The 20,963-nt window shown below is 45.5% G+C and overlaps 1 protein-coding gene across 1 annotated transcript in view; it reads right to left on the minus strand.

The window, feature by feature from the left end:
- Positions 1-610: 610 nt before the first annotated feature.
- DRD3 (dopamine receptor D3) overlaps positions 611-20,963 on the minus strand; it is a 39,263-nt gene continuing 18,910 nt past the window's right edge. Inside the window, exons 4-8 of the mRNA XM_047691591.1 lie at positions 13,279-13,421; positions 5,785-5,981; positions 4,641-4,718; positions 1,984-2,329; positions 611-818 (exon numbers count right to left, since the gene is read on the minus strand). Coding sequence (XP_047547547.1) covers positions 622-818; positions 1,984-2,329; positions 4,641-4,718; positions 5,785-5,981; positions 13,279-13,421 — 961 coding nt within the window. The 3' untranslated portion in view covers positions 611-621. The remainder of the gene's footprint in view (positions 819-1,983; positions 2,330-4,640; positions 4,719-5,784; positions 5,982-13,278; positions 13,422-20,963) is intronic.

The raw sequence follows: 20,963 nt of genomic DNA on the forward strand, positions 1-20,963 counted from the left end.
CCAATGTGGGACAATATCTCCCACGGGGTGAGGAATTTCCCTCATCAGCTGCAGCCAGATTCTACAGAGAATAAGGTGCCCTTATAATTAAGCATACAGCAAACGAAAGGAATGACCACAAGGGTATGGGCCCGCAACTGCTCAAAGTCAGCCTGTTGGTTTAAGTAGAGGCTTGAAGGAAGAGAAAACGGCTATTCTGCAACGGTTTACTGGCTGAGATTTCAAGGACCCCTGGCGAGTTGACAATTATATCTGTTCATTTTTCCATCACTGTGATGAATCATGCCTCTGATGACAAGTGTGTGTGTATGTGTGTGTGTGTGTGTGTGTGTATAGAGTCATGTTTTAGGAGCTTCTTTCTGAATTATTGCTTGTCACTCAGGGACCTCCCAACCACTTGAAGACTGCCAGGATGGAGTCAGATTTTAGCTGGGGAGGTAGAACATTATGTTTAGGAAGAAGCAGTTGGTTAAACCTGCCACTCAGGGAGGTCCTGGCTCCGGGAGTCGTCTTCCTATCTCACGCCACAGAACACAGCACTGTTGTTCTGAGCGGGCCCTGGCCAATGGCCTGATGGCCTGTCAGCTAAGGGTGGGCACAGGGAGTCCACTCTCCTCTCCTTCAGCAAGACAGGATCTTGAGGAAGGCTTTACGGAACTCGACATTGAAGGTGGTATAGATCACGGGGTTGAGGGCACTGTTCACGTAGCCCAGCCACGTGGTGGCGCTGTAAAGCTCTGGGGACACATGGCAGGCTTGGCAGTGAGTATTGAGAACGTGGGTCAAAAAGAAGGGCAGCCAGCAGACAATGAAGGCCCCTGGGTTGCAAAAGAAGAGAGAAACTGGGTCAGGGGTTTGCTTACTCCTTGTGTTATAACATGAAAATGACTCACGGTTGTTTTCTTTGTGCCAGCCACCATGCTGGAATTGTACATGCCCCTTTAATTTTTACACCAACCCTATGAAGGAGGTGTGATTAGCCACCTCATTTTTCTTTCTTTCTTTTCTTTTCTTTTTGGATGAGAAAATTACATGTTTACATCTTTGATTCATCTCAGGCCTTTGTTCCTAAATCAACTTTTCTAGTTTGATATTTAGGTAGCTCTTTACTAGTCTTTTCTACTTCTCAGTTCAATTCAAATATTTATTTAATGTCTAGCCGTGCAAGACATGACCCTAGGCACTGACAGGGAAGAGGACTTTAAAGACATGACTGATGTTTCCTGCTGTTGAGATTACATCCAGGTATCCTCATAAAGTCCCTGAGACATTAGAAAGGAAGCTTTGTCAATGGCAGTGAACAGGTTGAATTGTCTTCACTAACTCTAATGCTCTCTGTGATTTATCAACTTTTTCTCTTTAAATACATTTTCTATTTTTCTACTATAAAAATGAACCCTGATTTTGTACATTATGGAAAACTTGGTAAATACAGAAAAGTAGAAAGAAGAAAAATAACCACCCACCACTCAAAGACAATCACTTTTGACATCTTGGTGAATTAATTTTCATGTTTTTCTTTCTCTGTCTTTGAAATAATCTAGATGTTATCACACCATATGTCAGCAGTTTTTTGCATCCTTATTTTTTCACTTAATATTTTAGAATAAGTAAGCCTTTATTAAATATCCAATATATGCCAGACACTTTTATTGAATTATTATCTTATTTATTATTTGATTTATCCATTTTAATTTCATGGGATAGACAACAAATACAATGAATAAATGCAGTTCAGTTAGGTCACATGTTCAATTTTATATTTCATAATTTCTGCCCAGGTCTTTTGAATTTTCCCCAGAGTTAACATTGATATGCAAACCCTTCTCAATTGTATTGCAAACATTTATAAATATTACCATTATTGGATTTCCATTTCTGACAAATGTGTTTCCTTAGTACCCTCTGCCAGCTCCACCAAACTCAACCTAACCCAACCAAATTCAACCCAACTCAACCCAACTCAACATGATCCAAACTCACCAAGCACGATTGCCAGCATCTGGGTTGCCTTCTTCTCCCGAAGTGGCACTCCACGAGGCTGCAAGGGCCCCAGCTTTAGAGATGTCGACAACCTGCCATTACTGAGTTTTCGAACCTCTAAGCTGAGCTTGGGTGCCATGGTGGGGCTGAGGGAGTTCCGAGTCCTCCCCTCCCTTTTCAACTCTCCCCCGGCTTCTTGGAATCCGGGTCGCCCCAAGGCACTATCTTGGCAGATGCTGTAGTAACGCTTCAGCTCCATGTGTGCCTGGCTAGGGGAGAGTGGCTGTAGGTGGGACAAGAGAGGATCCTGACATTTTTGGGGACACTGTTTATCTTCTGCATGCTCCTGAAAAGGAAAGGGCATGCAAAGAAGTTAGAGAAAATCATCATTCTGTGAAACCTCCGGAGAGCACATCTGAGAGTGTGGGATCATGAAAAGTTAAGGTACATGAAATCTGCTTCTGACTTCACAACTAAAAAATACGTACCAGATATAGAACATTTGAGAATCACAATGGCCCCTTGAGGAGGGTAGTATAGGAGTATAGCCTGGTCTTTTTGAGTTAGAATGAGCTGGATATACAGAGGAACACGTGAAATGATGCTACTAAGATGTAAATCACAAAATCTGGAATGTGGGAAACTCTGTTAGACAAATGACTCAGTTTTTTTCAACAAATAAATGGCAACAACAACAACAATTGCATTTACCAGTTGCAAAGTATGGGTCTTATTTGAATTTTGAGTCAAATAAACTATGAAAGACTTGTAAGACAATTGGAATAATGTGAATACTGACTGGATATTTAATGATAATAGGGAGTTATTTATTTGCTTAGGGTTATGTATTATGGTCATACATTTTATAAAGTCTTCCTTAGAGAGTCTTACAGAAATATTTTTGCTGAAATGTTATGAGGTTTGAGACCTGCTTTATAAGAATCCAATGGGCATGGATGAGTGTAGGGGGGAGTTCAGATGAAATGAAATAAGATTGGCCATGAGTTAATTGCATGAGTTAATTGGCCCTGAGTTAGTTGTCTTTCTGCTTTTTTTATTTTTGAAAATTTCCATAATAAAAATAAAAAAAGAAAGAAAGAAAGAAAAGAAAAAAGAAAACCCAGGATTTTCACCTCAGCTTTCCTACTTATTAGAAGGACCCTTGGGCAAGTTAATTAAATACCTTTGAACCTCATTTGTAAAACAGAAAAGAAGTTGGGAAATTTTGGTTTAGGTTGGGTAGACCCTGAGAGTATGTGGACATTTCTGGTTATTTGGTGGGGATGTGTGTGTGCTCAACATCTAAACTTCTTTCCATGTTTGAAGAATCAGACACTATATCAATCTCCAGTAGCAGGCAGGACCCCTTAGTTCCCATTACTGAAGGTATAAAAGCCATATATTCACTCTCTACACACCCTTACCAGACATCTAGAGCTCTGGCACATAAATTAAGCCCAGCCAATTAGAAATTTGCACCTAAGACCTTGAACTGGAGCTGGTGAAGCAGGGACACTTGAGAATTTGTCTAGCAGTGATATGAGTTCCAGGTCTTCCAATCTGGTTCTTCCTTAGGCATGAACAGCATTGTCTGAAGTTATTCTTCAACCTTCTCACTGAGTCTGAGCTACTTAGTATCTTTCCAGTAAATTCTTTTTTCTTTATGTTAGTGTCAACAGCCAAGAATGCTCATTATTCTCTCCTTAGTTCAAGAAATCACAGAGCTCAAAGTGATCCTTCCCAGATTGTATATTGGTGAGTATATTTTTCAGCTCTCTGCAAACCCTCATCACTATCTCCATGGCTGGCATGAAGAAACACTGGAATCTTTTGGGTCTGGCTGGCAGAACCCTCCACTCCCAGATGGTAGGACAGACCAATTTCTCCAAACTCCTGGCAATGCCAGCCTCTTGCTTCTTTATTCTCTCTTTGGTAGTCTCTGCTTTTTTCCTTTTGAGCTTGGAGCCTCCTCAGACCTTAGATCTGCTGTAGGCAACTTGAACATTCTTACCTATTAAAAAAATTATTTACAGTAAGACTCTCTAACTGCTACACCAGGACTGTGTAAAAAGTGGTTAATTGGCTGTACAGAGATGGGACAAAACTCAGAATGAGTTCTTAAAATTTTATTCCTAATATTGGCTTGGAGTTCAGGGAGAGGTTTATTGATCTTCTAACGCCTCCATTCTGCACTCAGCTTGCTTGGGGAGGCAGGGCTGGCTTGAATTCTTGAAAGGACAAGGATAAGGGTGACCATGAAATTGTCTGGGTTTTCCCCCATATATAGTGGGAAATAGGACACTTGAAAGTCTCACATTAGCCTCTCTTCTGTGTTTTTCTTGGCTCTGCCCATGTGTGTTTCATTGACACCCTATTTCTTCTAGCCAGGTGACTCTGGATGGCATTTTCACACCATGTCCAAGTGTCACTGGTTCCAGTCATTGAGATCTAGCTCAAGAGTGATATGCTTTTTGTAGATCACTTGGTGATTCTTATTCTGAAGCTCAAATCAGGATCTCATATTTGTTATATACAAGAGATACAAGTATAACATTGGGACTATTCCATTCTGTGGTGAAAGTAGAAGCAAGTTAAGTCAGAGTGTTGAGAAAAGGTATCTTATATTTCTCCTGTAACCAAATACATGGCTTACTTACCATTTGTCCAGTGGCATCTGATGGAAATCTGTCCCTTATTGAAAACTGCCGAATGGGGTGCAGCCTCAGACAGGAAGACTAGGGTGGGTTGAAGGAGAGACAGTTGTAGGTTAAGGTCTCCATAGATGAACCATATAGATGACGATGTTTCAAATATCCTTAATGTTTGTCCATATCCTCAGCTTCAGGTCCTTACCTCCTATTTCATGGGAACCAATATTCTTGTTCTATCCAAACTGTGGGACTTCAATTTTGAGAGACTGACTCTCACTCAGGTCATTAAAGGTTAATCTGGGCATCTGCACTGGACCTGCCTTCAACATCAAATTCAGTTCTCACTCTGTCTATGAAGCCAGTTCCTGAGCATATTGACCTTTTCTCTCATAACCTCTGTGGCACTTCTATTTCGGTGCTTAATTGTCTTCATCTCAATCCACAAACATCCTGGGGCTGTTAGTTAACTTCGGGTAGAGGGGTGCTCTATCTGCTTGTCTAGATTCTAAACTCTATGAAGGCAGATGCTGTATAATATTCCTGCTGACCCTTCCCTAGCAGATGGCAAGCATATGCTGGACATGGGGATGAGCCGACTTTCCAGATCAAAGCAAATGGAAGATCAGTGCTGAAGCAGCTCCTTTTCAGAGCCTTGAAAGGCCCAATAACACGTATCATCAGCACTCCATTTCCCAAGCTGGTCAACCCCTTGACACAGAGACACATCTAGTAAGAAAAAGAGCTTTCTATGGGCCCAGGTGATTCTTGGAATAAGTGGTCTGCTCAAAAGTCAATCCTGGGGATCTACCAGCAATGCATGGGACAGCTGCTATCTACAGCTGCCAATCGATATGACATTTGTACCATTGGACATTTGGGGGCAATGAAGAACTTCGATGGAAAGCAGAAGACATCCAGAAACTATCCTATCACCTTGCCAAGCAGTGTGAGCTTTAGGGAAGACTCACAATGTACTTTCTGGATTCGATTTCCTACTCTAAAGCAGAGCCAATACGAGCAGATTCGAAGGTGGGTGTGAGATGTGTGTCTCCGATGTGGCAGCATGAGCAGAAGCAAGGACTTCTGGACACAAGGCTAGGAAGCTATGGGGTCGGGCACTATTCTCCCTCTGCCCCTCTGAGGGGTTTACCTGTTGAGGGAAGCCAGGTCTGACACTGATGCACTGACTGTTCTGTCGAGTGAGGATCCGTTTCCGTCTCCTCTGTCTCAGCACCACGTAGATCCTGGCGTAGACGAGGACAGTCACTCCGAAGGGCAGGTAGAAGGACACCACTGAAGAGTAGATGACAAAATCAGGATTGGAGATGGAGCAGACACTGGGGTCTCCTGTGAGTGAGAGGAAAAGAGAAAACAAAGCAGTTTGCCAATATGAGACATCAGTGGGGAGCACACAAAATGGCCCCATACCATGTGTGGTGTCTCAGCCATTTAATCCACACAGAACATGGGGAAGCAAGGGTGCTGGACCCACCTCCCCCCTCACTGAGACTCAGGTCACATGTGCCTCGTTTGTGGCGGCTTTCACCAGCTCCTCAGTCAGAAGCAGCTCCTCCTTCCTCTGTGTCCCACAGCCCTTGCCTTGCCTCTTCGCTGTGGTTAGCCCATGCGGCTGCTTGTTAAGTTGTGGGGATGGGGATATTATGTTGTCAGTTCCCTGAAGGGAGAAGGTCCAATTCATCTTTGTGCTGTTCACAGTTCCCTTAAAAAGAAAATTACCCAGCGATTACATGCCAGACACTCTCTACACTGGGACTACAAACATGTCTGCCCTTGAAGGGCTCAGTCTAGACAGACAGGCGGTCTTCCTGAATGCTGTGTTCAGTGTCATGGAGGAATGTGGCCCGGGAGGCTGGGGAGAGTGTCATACAGCAACAGGCCAGAGGCTCCCGGGAGTGAGGCAGCTCCACAGAAAAGCGCCTGCTGGTGTGGAGGCATTTGTTGAGAATGCCAGATCTCCAATTTGAACCTGAGGTCCAGGGCAGGTCGGGGCTGAAGACGGGAAATTCTATTTTTTAGGGAATCTCAGGACTGGTCAGGGGTAGGATGGGGAAAGGGTTGTTAGGGAGATTGTCACTGTGGACAATGTGAAATGAGGAGCACCTTCGTCCCTGCTTTGGGTCCTGAAATGCACCTGTCCCTATATTTTAGAGAGTCCCTGTGGTTTTGCCTTTTTTGCTACCAGGTGTTGAAATTCCTTCAATGTCCAGAATAAGGCCTGTAATGTGACTTGTCTGGAAGAGAAAAGGGAAGAAAACAAGTATCTTCCAGATGGTGTGCCAAGGACTTGATGCATATCCTCTCACCTAATTACTGTGGCACAGGAGCTATTACTGACTCTATTCTCAGATAAGCAGGTTAAGTCTCAGAGAGGTTCAATAAATGGCCCAGCACCCACACAGCCTGAAAGAGGCCCAGCTTAGATCTGTTTCTCCAGTCATTCTGACCTTAAAACCAATGTTCTTTCTGTGATTTTGATTCACCTCCCTCTACCACGATAACTGACCCCCCTCTATCACTGGGAGGCCAGCACTGTCAGCAACAGCTGTTGGGACACCCAACCACTCTTCATAAAGGGTAGGGGATTCTCAGCAACCCCAGATCTGGCCTTGGAGGATACAGCCACAGAAGCGAGCTAATGAGGAGAGGGCTGCAGCCAGCCATATGGTCCCCTCATTCTGCATTTTGGTCTTCTGAGATAGGCAGAGGCCAGGTTTGGGGTGGGAGACCCAGGTCTGCCATTTACTAACTCTGGGGCACATGGCTTAACTACGCCAGGCCTCAGCTTCATTATCTGAAAAGGAGGATAAAAATAAGGTCTCATGGAGGGGTTGTGAGATTAAATGAGGGAAAATGGTGACTATTATTATTACTATTTATTCTTTACTATGACTATGTATTATATACCTCCTCTGAGCTGTTTGAACTTAAAAGGCAAGGTATCATTTGGAATGAAAACCTGTAGAGAGACTTACAAAGGACACTATCTGTAGGGGAGGGAGAGGAGCAAAGGCTAATAATTTAAGAAAAAAAGTGTACTCCATTCTCAGCGAGGCATTTTAATGAGAGCACTCACACGAGGATCTTGAGGAGCTGCTCCCAAGGTTTTTGATCTTCTTAGGAGGAGGGTAAAATTCAGGAAAAATTAATATTGTCTTGCCAAGTCTGTGTCAGCATCCTTTAGGAAATGGCTTATAAAACTTTGAACAGTGGTCACCAGATGGACATTTTCTGGTGTTCTGGGGGAGACAGGGTTGGAGGTGGGACAGGGTGGCAGATGCTGGTCTTTCTGAACCTATCAGGACTCGTGTAGGCAGTGATCAGCCCTCTTCCTGAAATTAGCTCACCTGGGGTCAGCATCTGACCGTGACTTAAACACCTCCTGTGAGGAGAGGCCTGAGCACCTTTTGCTAGTGAGAAGGGGGGCAGGGATAGATGCCCTCCCACTATTTGTCTGGTTACCATTGCTGGTGTTCGGGGTACGTCCCATTCGTCCCTCCAGATATACCTTCGACCCTTCTGTACCCTCCTCTGGGTTCTGGGAAGCTGACCTCTAGATTTTATATATTAACTCCGACTTTTTTTTCCCCAAGTTTTTATTTAAATTCCAGTTAGTTAAGGTCCAGTGTAATATTAGTTTCAGGTGTAGAATTTAGTGATTCGTCACTGACATACAACGGACCCCCAGTGCTCATCGCAACGAGTGTGCTCCTTCATACCCAAGGGTACTCATGCCTACTTTTAAAAAGCCAGGAGCAAAAGCGGGTATAGTATGCTCCCATTTGAGTAGAAAGTGGATACACGGCACATGCACACACACACGTGTGTGTATGCGTACTTGTTTCAAGCATTATCTTTACGATTATTAGTGTTTGCTTCTAGAGAGGGTTACAGGGCAGCTAATGATCTAGGATAGAAGGGAGACTTACCTATATGTGTGTCTACGGATCCCCATCCTTCTGTTTTATCATGGGCAAGTATTTATTTTTCCGTTAAAATATCGAAAGCAAACACATGAGAAAGAGTGAAGAGAGAACACAGAGCTCTTTCACAATCACTGAGCCTCACAGTCATCCCTTCCTTCCTCTCTTATCTGAGTAAAATGCTGCCCATCCTTAGATCGAGCTCTGTGGTCTTTCCCACAATTTGCAGGCCACAAAGTCCTGCAAGGTCTGCCGGTGGGTAAAGTGACCCAGAAGGCTGGTAACCAGTGAGTGAGGACCTGCCCCGGCTCCCACTGGGACTGGTCTGGGTATGTGTCCTGTCGGCAGGGTAGCAATTCTGGAAGCTTCTCTCCACTGAGTCCCAGATGAGGTGGTGAAGGCAATGAGGCCCCCTGCCCCGGGAGATGAGCTGCCTTGCCTTGATTATTTAACCAAAACAGAACTGTGCTACTAGTACAGTAGCTATGGGATGAATACAAGAATGACGAATACAGGAGACAAACGGACAAATGAGCACATAAGCAGTCGCTGGCTGGAAGACAGTGGGGAAAACCAGAGGGTCACACCTCATTCTCTGAGATGTTGGATGTTTAGGCCAACTAATCTTAACACTGAAGGAAGAAAGGATGATAAGAAGAACTCAACCACTTACTCATTCAACAAAAGTTTATGGAGCACCTACTGTGTTCCAGGCACCATGCTGGGTGACAAAATCCTTGGCTCCACAAAGGGGTGGGAGAGGCTTTTGTGGACTAGCCTGGGAACTTGAGACCTAGAGTGATGCGAAGGGCAAGGCCAAAAGCAGGTTGACTTAACAGTTTCATGAGCTTAAAGCTCATGGAAGGATTTGTCTTCACCCTGTTCCCAGAGACCCACCCACCTTTCCCAGAGACAGGAGAGCCTGATGCATCTGAATTCAGATCCTGTTATTCCTGTTATCCTGAGCCTGTTATTCTTTTAACTTTCTTTTGTCAACCCGGCTTCCACCAGCTCCAGTGTTCTGAAAGCCAGGTGAGGGATTCTGTTGCTCAAATCTAGATAGTACTCCTCCATTTCCTTGTTTCAAAGGAAAATTAAGACTATAAGTCTTGTGTCTGTGAAATGAAAGGATCGGGCCGCCCATTCAGGGACTTTTAGAGTTTCCTCTAGCACCAGTACTCCATGCTGTCAATGATGGGGTGTTTAGCTAGTGCTGGGTCCCTGCTGGGAACTTGGGGCCACACTGATCAGCCAGGGCCCCCCAACCTTGGCACTCTCTGTGACCGAAGGTCCTGCCTTATGTGCATTTCCAGAAATTCATGTTGCCCTTTTCTCGGACAGTAAGAACAACGCCGAGATGAAGGAAATTGAAGTTCAACTTTTTTCTGCCTTATGTTGTCTGATAATTCACAATCCCATGGGGCAGCTCATTTCATTAAGAAGGGCTCTGCCAGGGACGCCTGGGTGGCTCAGTTGGTTAAGCAGCTGCCTTCGGCTCGGGTCATGATCCCAGCATCCTGGGATCGAGTCCCACATCGGGCTCCTTGCTCATCAGGGAGCCTGCTTCTCCCTCTGCCTCTGCCTGCCATTCTGTCTGCCTGTGCTCCCTCTCTCTCCCTCTCTCTCTCTGACAAATAAATAAATAAAATCTTAAAAAAAAAAAAAAAAAGAAGGGCTCTGCCAGAAAGTTCTTTTGTGTTGCACAGCTTACTGGAAATCCAGCCACTTCCGATATCAGGTGTCATTGGCCTTATCCTGTCCTTTTCTCCTCTACTTTTCACAGGGTGAGTAGAAACAAATGGCTGAGAGAAGTCATTTATATCGGGCTTTCATGTGAACTTAGGAACTTCCTTAGAGATGGAACCCATATCCATCAAGATAATGAAGCCGTACTGTGAAGGACAGACTGAGGCAGAGGAGGACGGCTGGGCTTCCTCGCCTTGAGTTCTGTTCACCAGTTCCCTGAACTGTGTTCTAGGACAAGGTCACTGGCCTCTATAGGCACCAGCAGAACTGCTGCTGCTCCGACTTTCCTGGAGCAGGTGCCTAGTTAAATTTTGACGCACAGAAACATTTTCTAACACACAATAATCACAACAATAGCGGTAGCCAATATCCACTGGACTTTACAAAGGACCCGACACTTGGAGGCTATACATGAATAAATGGAGGGCTTACTAATTAATCTTATTAATAAACTTAAAAGTAAGAGAGAGGGGGGTCCCTGGTTGGCTCAGTCAGAAGAACATGATCTTGGGCTTGTGAGTTCAAGCCCCACGTTGGGAATAGAAATTGCTACAATAAGTAAGTAAGTAAATAAATAAATAAATGACTGAGAAAAAGTTGTGCTAGAATAAATCATGTACATCTTTCAAGTAAGAGAGAGATTGAAAGAGATGAGAGAGAAGTGAGAGTGTACATGCTAAGCCACAGGCATTTTTTGCCTTCTCAATTCTATATTTGAAAATCCTTTTGGAAAGACAGTTTTCTGAGTTTTGTTTCTGGAATAATAATGATCTCACTGGTGGCAACAACACTGCAATTAGCTCATCATTCATCTTCACTTTAGATGTTGACATTAACTGGGAACTCGGTCTAATGTCAGATTTTGAGACTGTTTTTAACTGTTACTAGGGTGTGTGTGTGTGTGTGTGTGTGTGTGTGTGTGAGAGAGAGAGAGAGAGAGAGAGAGAGAGAAAGAGAGCATGAGTACAACAGCCCCTGCCAACCTCCCAGAATAAATAAGAGGAGCCCCTCCACAGACTGAATGCTGGTGGGGATTTGCTGCTGGCCAGGGGTATGCGGTGCTGTGGTCTACTGGTGGTAGTGAGTCCCATACTACAGAGTCCAACTTAGACTAATGTATTTTCGTATAGAAACTAAGATACAGAAAGTGGCTTAGTTAGCAGACGAACCCAAAAAACGTATTTAACACCCACCAAAAATAGCATTTCAATACCAGGCAGCCTCTTAAGAGTTGTGTTAGGGAATGTTGTTTTGGGGGAGTATGTGTGTGTCCACAACCCTGTTTGTGTGTATAAAGTGTTATTCAGGGAAAACAATAAAGTAACAAATGGTAAAGGGTAAATGCAAACATGGTAGTAACATTATATTTTAGGAACTCCCTGAGTTAACTAGGCAAATATTCGCTGGATGACTCAACTACCCTTCAATGTAGCAGACAAAGAAACCTGACCTTGAGCGCATGGTCTGTGTTTGGCTGGTCTACATATGTTATTCCAATTTAATCCTCACTTAATCAGAAAAAAGCTCTATGAAGCAAGTACAGTGGAATTATTTCACACATAGCATCAGATTTTAGTCAGTGATTAAAGTGAACATTGTTTAGAGCTGAAATTTGCTTTGAAAAAATCTCCTGAGTCACATGTAAAGATATACACAGTCTCGTTACAGCCCTGAAGGTAGTGAGTAAAGACTGTAAGATACATACCTTAATACGGCATATATTATAAAGAGTTCAAACACAACATGCGGTTTTAGAAATGAAGTTGTTGGTCTTACATGCAGGGGTGGGCATATAAAAAATGCTGAAAATTAACTTGCTCAAGTATATTCTTCAGTGTATTATTATCCCAAAGTTATCAATAAGAAAACTTAGAAAAGTTAAGTAGCTTGTTCCAGGAACACAACAGGTAAGTAGCAGAACTGAAGTTTGAATGTAACTTTTCTGACTCCGGAGCCTCTCTCTGTTTTCCCAAATGTGTGTTTTTACTTTTGACTGGTTGGGCAGCAAATGACTCTTTGATGACTATTCATAAGCTAGGATTTGCCAATATTTACATGCAATGTGCTACATATAATATCTGTATACACATAAATACACAGCTGTGTGACTTGTATATCTACACCAGAAACTAATGACCTTGGAAGATAGTAGGCATTAAACAAATCCAGATGAATACTAGAACATGACTCCATTAGTTCTCCACAAATACTCAGTGTTAACTTCATTATATGTGCTTCAGGAGTTTTCATTCAACACGTGAAATTCCTGAGGCTGAAAGATATACATGAAACAGCCAAAGAAGGCATTGTTCCATATGAGGTGTAATTTTAGATCAATGTCTTATGTCTAAAAAACCAAACATCTCAGATATTCACATTGTTAATCCATATGTCCATCCATCCACCCATCTGTCTGTCCATCCATCCAGTAGAAGATGTACCATGTGCCAGAATTCATGGACAGAATTTTTGTATATTAAGATATAAGAAATACACTCTTCAGTAATTTAGGGATACTAGTTCCCAAATGCCAGAAGTGATTTTTGTTTAGTACAAAATGAGAAATATATATCCCATTTGAGGGCTTTTATAGTGTTATTTTGCATTGTAAGTCTATTATGTATTGTCATCTTTTCATTAGCAAATCTCACCTGAATTATTAATATAGTTTAATTTTTTTAACTGGCCCCTCGCTTCCCACAAGTACAATGACATTTCTTTCAAAACAAGGAGAGGCCAGATTTTTCACTAACCGGGGAAGAAATTTATGTGCTAATAATTGATGAGGTTCTGCTTTGTACTTGAATCAAAACCCAAAGCTTTGCAGTCTGTGGGATCCTTATTTGATTATGAGGTATGCTGATCAGGGTCAGAAATTTCCAGGCTCGAAGCGCTCACAGTCACTCAAGTGTGCTGTGAATCCCATGGGTGTCAGTAAGAGGGGCCATCACTGTTACCTGTGGTGTTGAGGCCAAAGAGGAGAGGGCAGGAGACAGCAAAGGCCAGCACCCAGACAGCTGTGATCATGAGGGCCACGCGTCGACAGGAGCTCTGTCCCGTGCCATGTTGATAGTGAACCGGCATGACTACTGCGGTGTACCTGGGAAAGGAAGTGGGAAGGGATGGCCATGATGAGAAGGGATGGAGGAATCATTCCAAAAGTGGACAGAGGTTCCTAGAGAACCAAAGAGGTTCTACATGGAGAAGAAGAGTTTGGTTGGAGAAAGAGAGAAAGGGTGTTTGAGTGAAAATGGAGAAAGGTTGCGCTAAGAGGGGTGAAGAACTCCCTAAACAGGGAGAGGGGGAGAGAAGAATAAAGTTAGTAAAACAACAGACTGGGCCACTAGCAGGCCCCTTTGCCAGAGGTGGTTGAGGCCCAACATACCTGAAACTTGTACTCACATACCCGAACCCCCAAGACCCTGGGTGCTGGTCTGTGTGCCTTTACTTTCTCCCACAGTATTTCAGATAATGATAAAACTGGGCCCAAAGAGGATGTTTACCCCTGCTTGTATCCTAATATAAATTCTACCCCTCCTAGTGACAACTATTCCAAGTGGCAGAGATTTTAAAAATAGAGATGAGTAATATCTAATGAAGACTTATTTCAAAACTCAGTTTTCATGCTCTCTTAGTCCATTCAGGCAGCTCCATCAAAAATACCAGTGACTCGGAGGCTTAAACAACAAACATTTATTTCTCACAGTTCAGAAGGCTGTGAGGTCCAAGATTAAGACACTGGCAGATTCGATGTCTGGGGAGGGCCCACTTCCTTGTTCATAGATGGCTATTTTCTCACGGGAACCTCACATGGCAAGACGGGTGAAGGAGCTCCTGGGTATCTTTTCTATGGGCACTGATCTCGTTCATGAGGGTTCTACCCTCATGACCTCCTCATCACCCAAAGGTCCCACCTCTTAATACCATCACTTTGGGGGGTAGGATTTCAAGATACAAATTTGGGGGAGCCACCAACATTGGGTCTACAACACACGGTTTTCCACGGTCAATGCACAGTTCTTTGTGTTATGGGACATTGTCTTTTCTGGGATAACTCCTCTCACACATTTCTAGCTACTGAGCCGAAAGAAAGCTGGTCCCGTACATCTACTCATGACATCTTCCCCATTTATTCATCATTTATCGCATCTCTTTCCTACCAGCTGCTCTCTGCGATGGCCACAGCCTCCTGGCTGGTCCCTGTCACCAGACTCTAAAAGTAGATTTCATCAAGTCCTCCCCATCCTGGGTCCTCCAGCAGGAAACTGCTTTAGAAAGGCAGAATTCTTTTTTTTTTTTTATTTTAAATTAACATATAATGTATTATTAGCCCCAGGAGTACAGGTCTGTGAATTGCCAGGTTCACACTTCACAGCACTCACCATAGCACATGCCCTCCCCACTGTCCATAACGCAACCACCCTCCCCCCCACCAACCCTCAGTTTGTTTTGTGAGATTAAGAGTCTCTTATGGTTTGTCTCCCTCTCGACCCTATCTTGTTTCGTTTATTCTTTTCCTACCCCCTAAACCCCCATGTTGCCTCTCAACTTCCTCATATCAGGGATATCATATGATAATTGTCTGAGAAAGGCAGAATTCTAAGACAGTCTCCAAGATGCCTGCCCTGTACTATTTCCCACATTGAATGGAGGCTGAACTTGAGAATATCAAGTGCTATCACTGCTGTAATTAGATTACTAATCAATAGACTGAGTGAATCAAAAGGGAGATTATCCTGGGTGGGCCTGGCGTAATCAGGGAAGCCCTTAAAAGGCACTGGGCAAGTTCAATAATGAGACAACTGGGTGTTGTCTCATGGGTGGAGAGACAGAGTCCCCAAGTATTATTTGTTACTTGATGACTCAAATCACGCTGTAGCCTTGGTAATCCTCAGAGGTCCTTGCACACCACTAGTAGTAAGAAGCTGTTGATTGCTTGCCTTGTGGATCCTGAAGACCTTCTACAAAAGAGGACAATTCGAATCCTAGCCAAGCTCAAGGACTCTAGTGTGTGTAGCTGTGTCTACAAAGGCTCAAGTTTTCTTTGTCTTCTCCTTGTCCAGGGAAGCCAGAGGCCAGATTCAGAGCAGGATCCTCCTTAGTTCTTCCTGGGTCCCTCAAGGCTTGGGGCTGAGGAAGGGAAGAACATACCCTGGGCTGGAGGGGCTGGGCACACATGCCTGCCGAAATCTTCACCTCTTGTGCACCTGGCCTTAGAGTTGAGGTGTTAGCAATTGTACTCCCACAAGAGCAGCTCTGAGGGAGGAGATGGAGGCGGACTCTGCGAGACTTGGCCTTGGTAGCATGACATGGGGCAGAGGTGGCTTCTTTCTCAAGAGGGAGAAACAGAGGTCCTTATTTAATAAGCTCAGATTAAGATCCCACCATCCATCCCAGCAGCGGCCTGTGAGATCTCGGTTCCCCTTTTCTGAGGCATAAACGTTGTAAATCCTCTCTTGAGTCCCTAACCTGGCGATCAAGGAGTGGGCGAGTCGTACCTGGTATTCCTCTAGGCTTGTTACTCTTCTCGGTACTTTGAACTCTGCTGGGTCAGTGGGCTGGGGCTTGGAGTCAGATCTGGCCCCTAGCAGTGATCCCTGAGGCGCCTTGGAAGAAAGGATGAGCCTTGAACCCAAATGGCTATGGTGACCAAACAGCCATTGGGAGATGGGAGGGAAAGGTATGACCCACTTCCTTCTCTCCGGACCTGCAGCTGTGCCCAGCCTTCTATTTACTTAATGTCCTTTCATAAAAAAGACGCTGACTGCCCCATACATTCGTGGTGTGCTGCTCAATAGCTAACAACTGGTCTTCAGGAGAAAACAGCCCTAACTGGTACCATCTGTCAATCTTCATGGTGCAAACACTCCCACCGTTGCCCATTTCAAGCTACACCAAAGGTTTAATACCTGGCTCAACCAGTTCCTAAAATTTTGCCTTGCAGCCCTTGCTAGTCTTTATGAGCTGCCGCAAGCCTGCCGCTGAACACATTGTCCTAGGTATGCGTTGATGTTCAGCAACTCCCTGGAAGCTCCCGTTAATTCAGTCAGGGTAGGCAACGCTGGCTCCATTTTATTTCATTTGTTTATTTTTTAAAAGATTTTATTTTTTTAATTGACGCAGAGAGAGTCACAGTGAGAGAGGGAACACAAACAGGGGGAATGGAAGAGGGAGAAACAGGCTTCACACTGACCAGGGATCTCCATCCCAGGACCCTGGGATCATGATCTGAGTCCAAGGCTCAGGCTTAAGGACTGAGCCACCCAGGTGCCCCCTGGCTCCATTTTATAAAGGAGGATTGGAGACAGAGAGAGGTTGCTTGATGAACCCAAGGTTCCAAAGCTGGTAGAAGAGCCAGGTGTCCCCCGCATTGAGGCCCATGTCTCTCCTGTGTGCCCCACTCTCTCTCAAGGGCACTGTCAAGTCTCTGAGGACTTGTGGGGACAAGGGCTTCCTCAGGGCAGGTGGCATTAAAGGGTGGTTTCTATTTGAGAGTACTTTGGATTCCCAGAAACTTCCTCAATTAGTTCGATTCTATTAAGGGGGGGGGGGCGCAGCAGGTCCTGTTAAAATACAGATTCCCAGGCCACGCCCTGGCTATTCTAATTAAGCACTTCCAGAGTGGAACCCAGAAATGTGCATTTTGAACAAGCCAGGGCATATTACAATCCGGCAAATTTGCGAAAAGTCTGAATTAAGGAAAATTTCTGTCAAAAAATTTCCTGTTAACTTGGGTAAGAAGTGAGAGATGAAACTACACTTACTACTGTTACCTTCCATTTTTTTTTGTATTGTTTTCTGAACACGATTAAACTTTTGGAATAAACGAGCCCCCACCCCGCCCGACCTCCGGAATTCGCCCACACGCAGGATTTTCCCCGCCTGGGAGCCAGCCGCGGGGTCAGAGCCGTAGGTGCCGTTCCGGAACTAGCCAGCTGAGGGCACCCTAATGCAGCGAGAGTTGCCAGCGCCGCCGGGTGAGAAGTTCATGGCTCCCCTGCTGGCTCCCCCCGCCCTGTGGGGAGGCAGGAAGGGAAGGCTCGGCCCGGCGGGGTACCGCAGGCCTGCGGGGACCCTGAATCCGCACCCAGGCAGGCCACTCCGCCTCTGGTCTCCTCCGGAACAAGCCGCAGGTGACCGCCTGCCGCGAGGGCGGGGCTGGGCCTCCCGGGTCCCGCTGCTGCGCTCCCCGCGCTGTTCCACTCCACGCGTCCCCCCTCTCGCTTCCTCGCCTCCTCTCCTGGGGGCCCCTAGTTCACCGGGCTCTCTCTGGCCTGGCCAGAACGCTGGCAGCCTGCAAGGTGGTTAAGCCCGTGGCCGTTGGAAGCAGACTGATTAGTGTCTGAATCCCAGTTCTTCCATTTAACTGCGTGGCCTTGGGCCAGAATTTGGCTGCCCTGAGACTCAATTTCCTTATCTGTGCACTGAGGGTAATGATGCAGCCGGATAGTGCTCTTAGGGACATTGAATAAGATTATCTCTGTGAAGACTTTTAGCACGAGGCCTGGTACCTATTAAGCATTAAAAAAAAAAATAGTATTATTATTGTCATATTATTGTGCTAGCCCAATGTATCTGTGATTATCTCTATCAGCGGGTTTATGGGTATCTGCCCCTTGTTCCTGGGAGCATTAAAAGGAACATTAAATGTATTTATTTACCAAACCAACAAGTATACAACACTTTCTATAGGCCAGCAGCTGTTTGACGTGCTTTAAAAATATTAACTCATTTCATCCTTGTGATAACTCTGTTGCTATGATCTCCACTAAACAGTTAAGGGAACTGAGGCCCAGAGAGGTTAACTGATTTGCCGGAGGTCCTATTGCTATTAGGAGGTAGAGCCAGGTTTTGCAGCCAGGCAGTGGGGGCTCCCGAACTAGAGGCCCAGAGCGTGGTAGGTGCACCTGCGTCAGGCAGCGTGCTACAGAAGAAAGGGTGACTGTATTTCCTACTCCCGCACCTACCAGCGGTGTGATTTGGGCACCATCTAGCCTCAGACCCTTCACTTGTAAAATGAGGATAATTCCCCTATCTTGCTGGGGGTGCTGTGAAGGTTACCAAGAATGAAAAGCTCTTGGCTTGGCCCATGGTACATGCTACGGAAATGGTAGCTATTGGATGGCTTCTGTTTTTAGACTCATGCAAATTCAGATTAGCCCGGAGGACCCAGGACACAGAAGACATAGGAAATACACTTCCTTGACTCCAAGGACATAGCATCTACTGTGGCAGATGCTGGTGTGGCCAGGGGCTCGCTCTTGGTGCCCCATTCCTACTGCCACCATGGGAGAGTCAGGAGACACCTGTTTCAGTCGCAGACCTGTGTAACGGGCTGTGGGAGCCCCTCCAGCAGGTAACATTTCTGCACAAACGAGTTCTGCATAAATGACCCCTGTGATGGGTTTGGGTGGGGGGTGTGGGTTGTAGGCTTGTCAGTCTACTGAAAGTCTCAGGACCCTGGCGGAACCGTGACCTCCACCTGAAGCCCTATCCTAGGCTGGGAGGTGTGTGTGTGTGCGTGTGCGTGTGCGGGACTTACGTGGGTGCTCCTGCAGGAAGCTGGTGGTGGGGGGAGGAGAGAGGCTGGCCTGGGTGGGAGGGCCTGAGTCTAACTCCCTGCCTGGGTTTAATGAGCCCCAGAGCTCTGTGAGGGCTGCTTTTCACCACCTTTTCTTTGGTCAGACAGGGGGCTCAATAAATCTTTAGTTCTGTGGACTCCCCTCCTGGAATTGTTGAAGGAGAAAGCTTTTTGCAAATGACTGGAAAGCCCTTTGCAAATATAAAGTGCTTATTTAGATGCAAACGAAAAATCCAAGGTGCCTGTGACTCATCTGGTACCTATTGTGCTTGCTGCAAAGACGCGGAGGCTTGCCTGTGTGATGGGTGCCATTTGAGAGCCACTTAAAGAACTCCCTGGTGAATGAATTTGGTTGCATTATTCCCGGGCCCCTAGCGGAGGACTCTAATTCTCACCGCTCAGAACGTGTCCTCCTCCTCTGACACTTTCTCAGCCTTCTGCCCGAAGCTAGTTCTGACCCTGGATGCTGGGGGAGGGGGCTGGCCCCCTGGGGAGGCAAGGAGCCAAGGGGGGTGGGGGGAAGAGGGGCTGGTGCTTTTTTAAAAAAGAAAAGGCAGCATTAATCCAAGCATCCAGGGCTATGCCTAAGAATCTAATGACAATAGTATTACTTGCTTTCAAAACCTCTTTTTATCATTTCGTTTCCTTTCCAAGCTCTTACTACCCTGTTAGTACATATCAAGGCTTCATGGCCAAAAAAATGCTGAATCCATTTGGTCAAGTTTGTCAGACTGGTGAGTAGCATTGTGTGCAGACCAAAGGTCTGCATGAATGACTGCATTTTTAATGAGTTGACCAGCTATTTGGCATCTCATGAACAGAATTTAATGCTGTGTACTGCACACGGCCCTGAAAGATGATGGAGACAGCTTTTCCAAGGCCGATTTTCCTTCCTAGAACAGAGGAGAGGCTCCATCTTGAGGTTTTGTAAGGACTGGGTTCCTGCGACATACAAGCCAAGAAGGAAGCATCCTTCCCCACTGGGGTGTAAGGCATGGCTTGTTCCCCAGATTTCAGGTAGTGAGGGCAATGCATTCTGGGGCTTTTCCTCAAGGGAATGGAAGCCAGTTTGAGGTTTACTCTTTTGGCGGTGGTGGGAAATGGAAGAGTAGGTCAGGCGTGACTGCCGCCCGTGGGAAGGTGCTCTAGTGCAGTTGGAAAGATGCACCCTCTCCTGACCACCTCAAGGTCTGCAAAGAAACGCTGGCTGAATTCAGTTCCCAAATGCGTGTGCTGGGCACAGCCTCGCCTGCCGGCCCCGCCTGCCAGCCCCACGCGTGTGAGTGTGTGGGGGTGGAGAGCGGAGGCACCTTCTCAAGAGGGTAGAGAGGAGGGCCAGGAACCAGCAGGCAAGGAGGGGGCTGCCCCACAGCCTCTCCTGGGAGCTCCAAGGCTGATCTTCACCCACTCACTCGTGTTCTTTCTGAAGGTACATATTTGCACTCTGAACACTGGCTACCTTCAGGCAAGGACCACTCAGTGCCGATTAAAATTCTTCATTCAGCGTCTATAACCGGCAGGGCAGGGAGACTCACAGGTGATAAGGAGCTAGGACTACTGTACGGGTTTGGGGTGGGAGAGGTGATGATAAGCAAACCAGGGGCCATCTGCTTCTTATATCACTTATATATTTAGGTACTAAGTGTCCAAAAATCACACAAAAATCTTACATGTTCTAAGCAGAGTTCTATTCTCAGAGAGCTAAATATGTTATAAAATCCCTAACTATCCCTTCATTTTAAAACAGCTTTATCAAGATACAATTCACGTATTGCACACTTCATTCACTTAAAGTGTACAATTCAATGTTTTGGGGGGTATTTATAGAATCATGCGACTATCTCCCTTTATTTTTAAACACATCCTTTAATGGTATGAGTCCCAGCCTTATGGACACGTTCTTTAATTCTCCTTCTCAGCTGGAGGCAACCAACTGCTTCTCAAGTGGTAAAAGTCAAGAGACTATCGGTTGACTGATTCGCCTGAAGTATATCACTAGAGGGCAGGGTTTTCGGGTCCATCCTTTGGTTATTGTTCGAGATTCCCACATCAGCACATGAA

Source organism: Lutra lutra, chromosome 1, assembly GCF_902655055.1.
Source record: "Lutra lutra chromosome 1, mLutLut1.2, whole genome shotgun sequence".
NCBI lineage: Eukaryota > Metazoa > Chordata > Mammalia > Carnivora > Mustelidae > Lutra > Lutra lutra.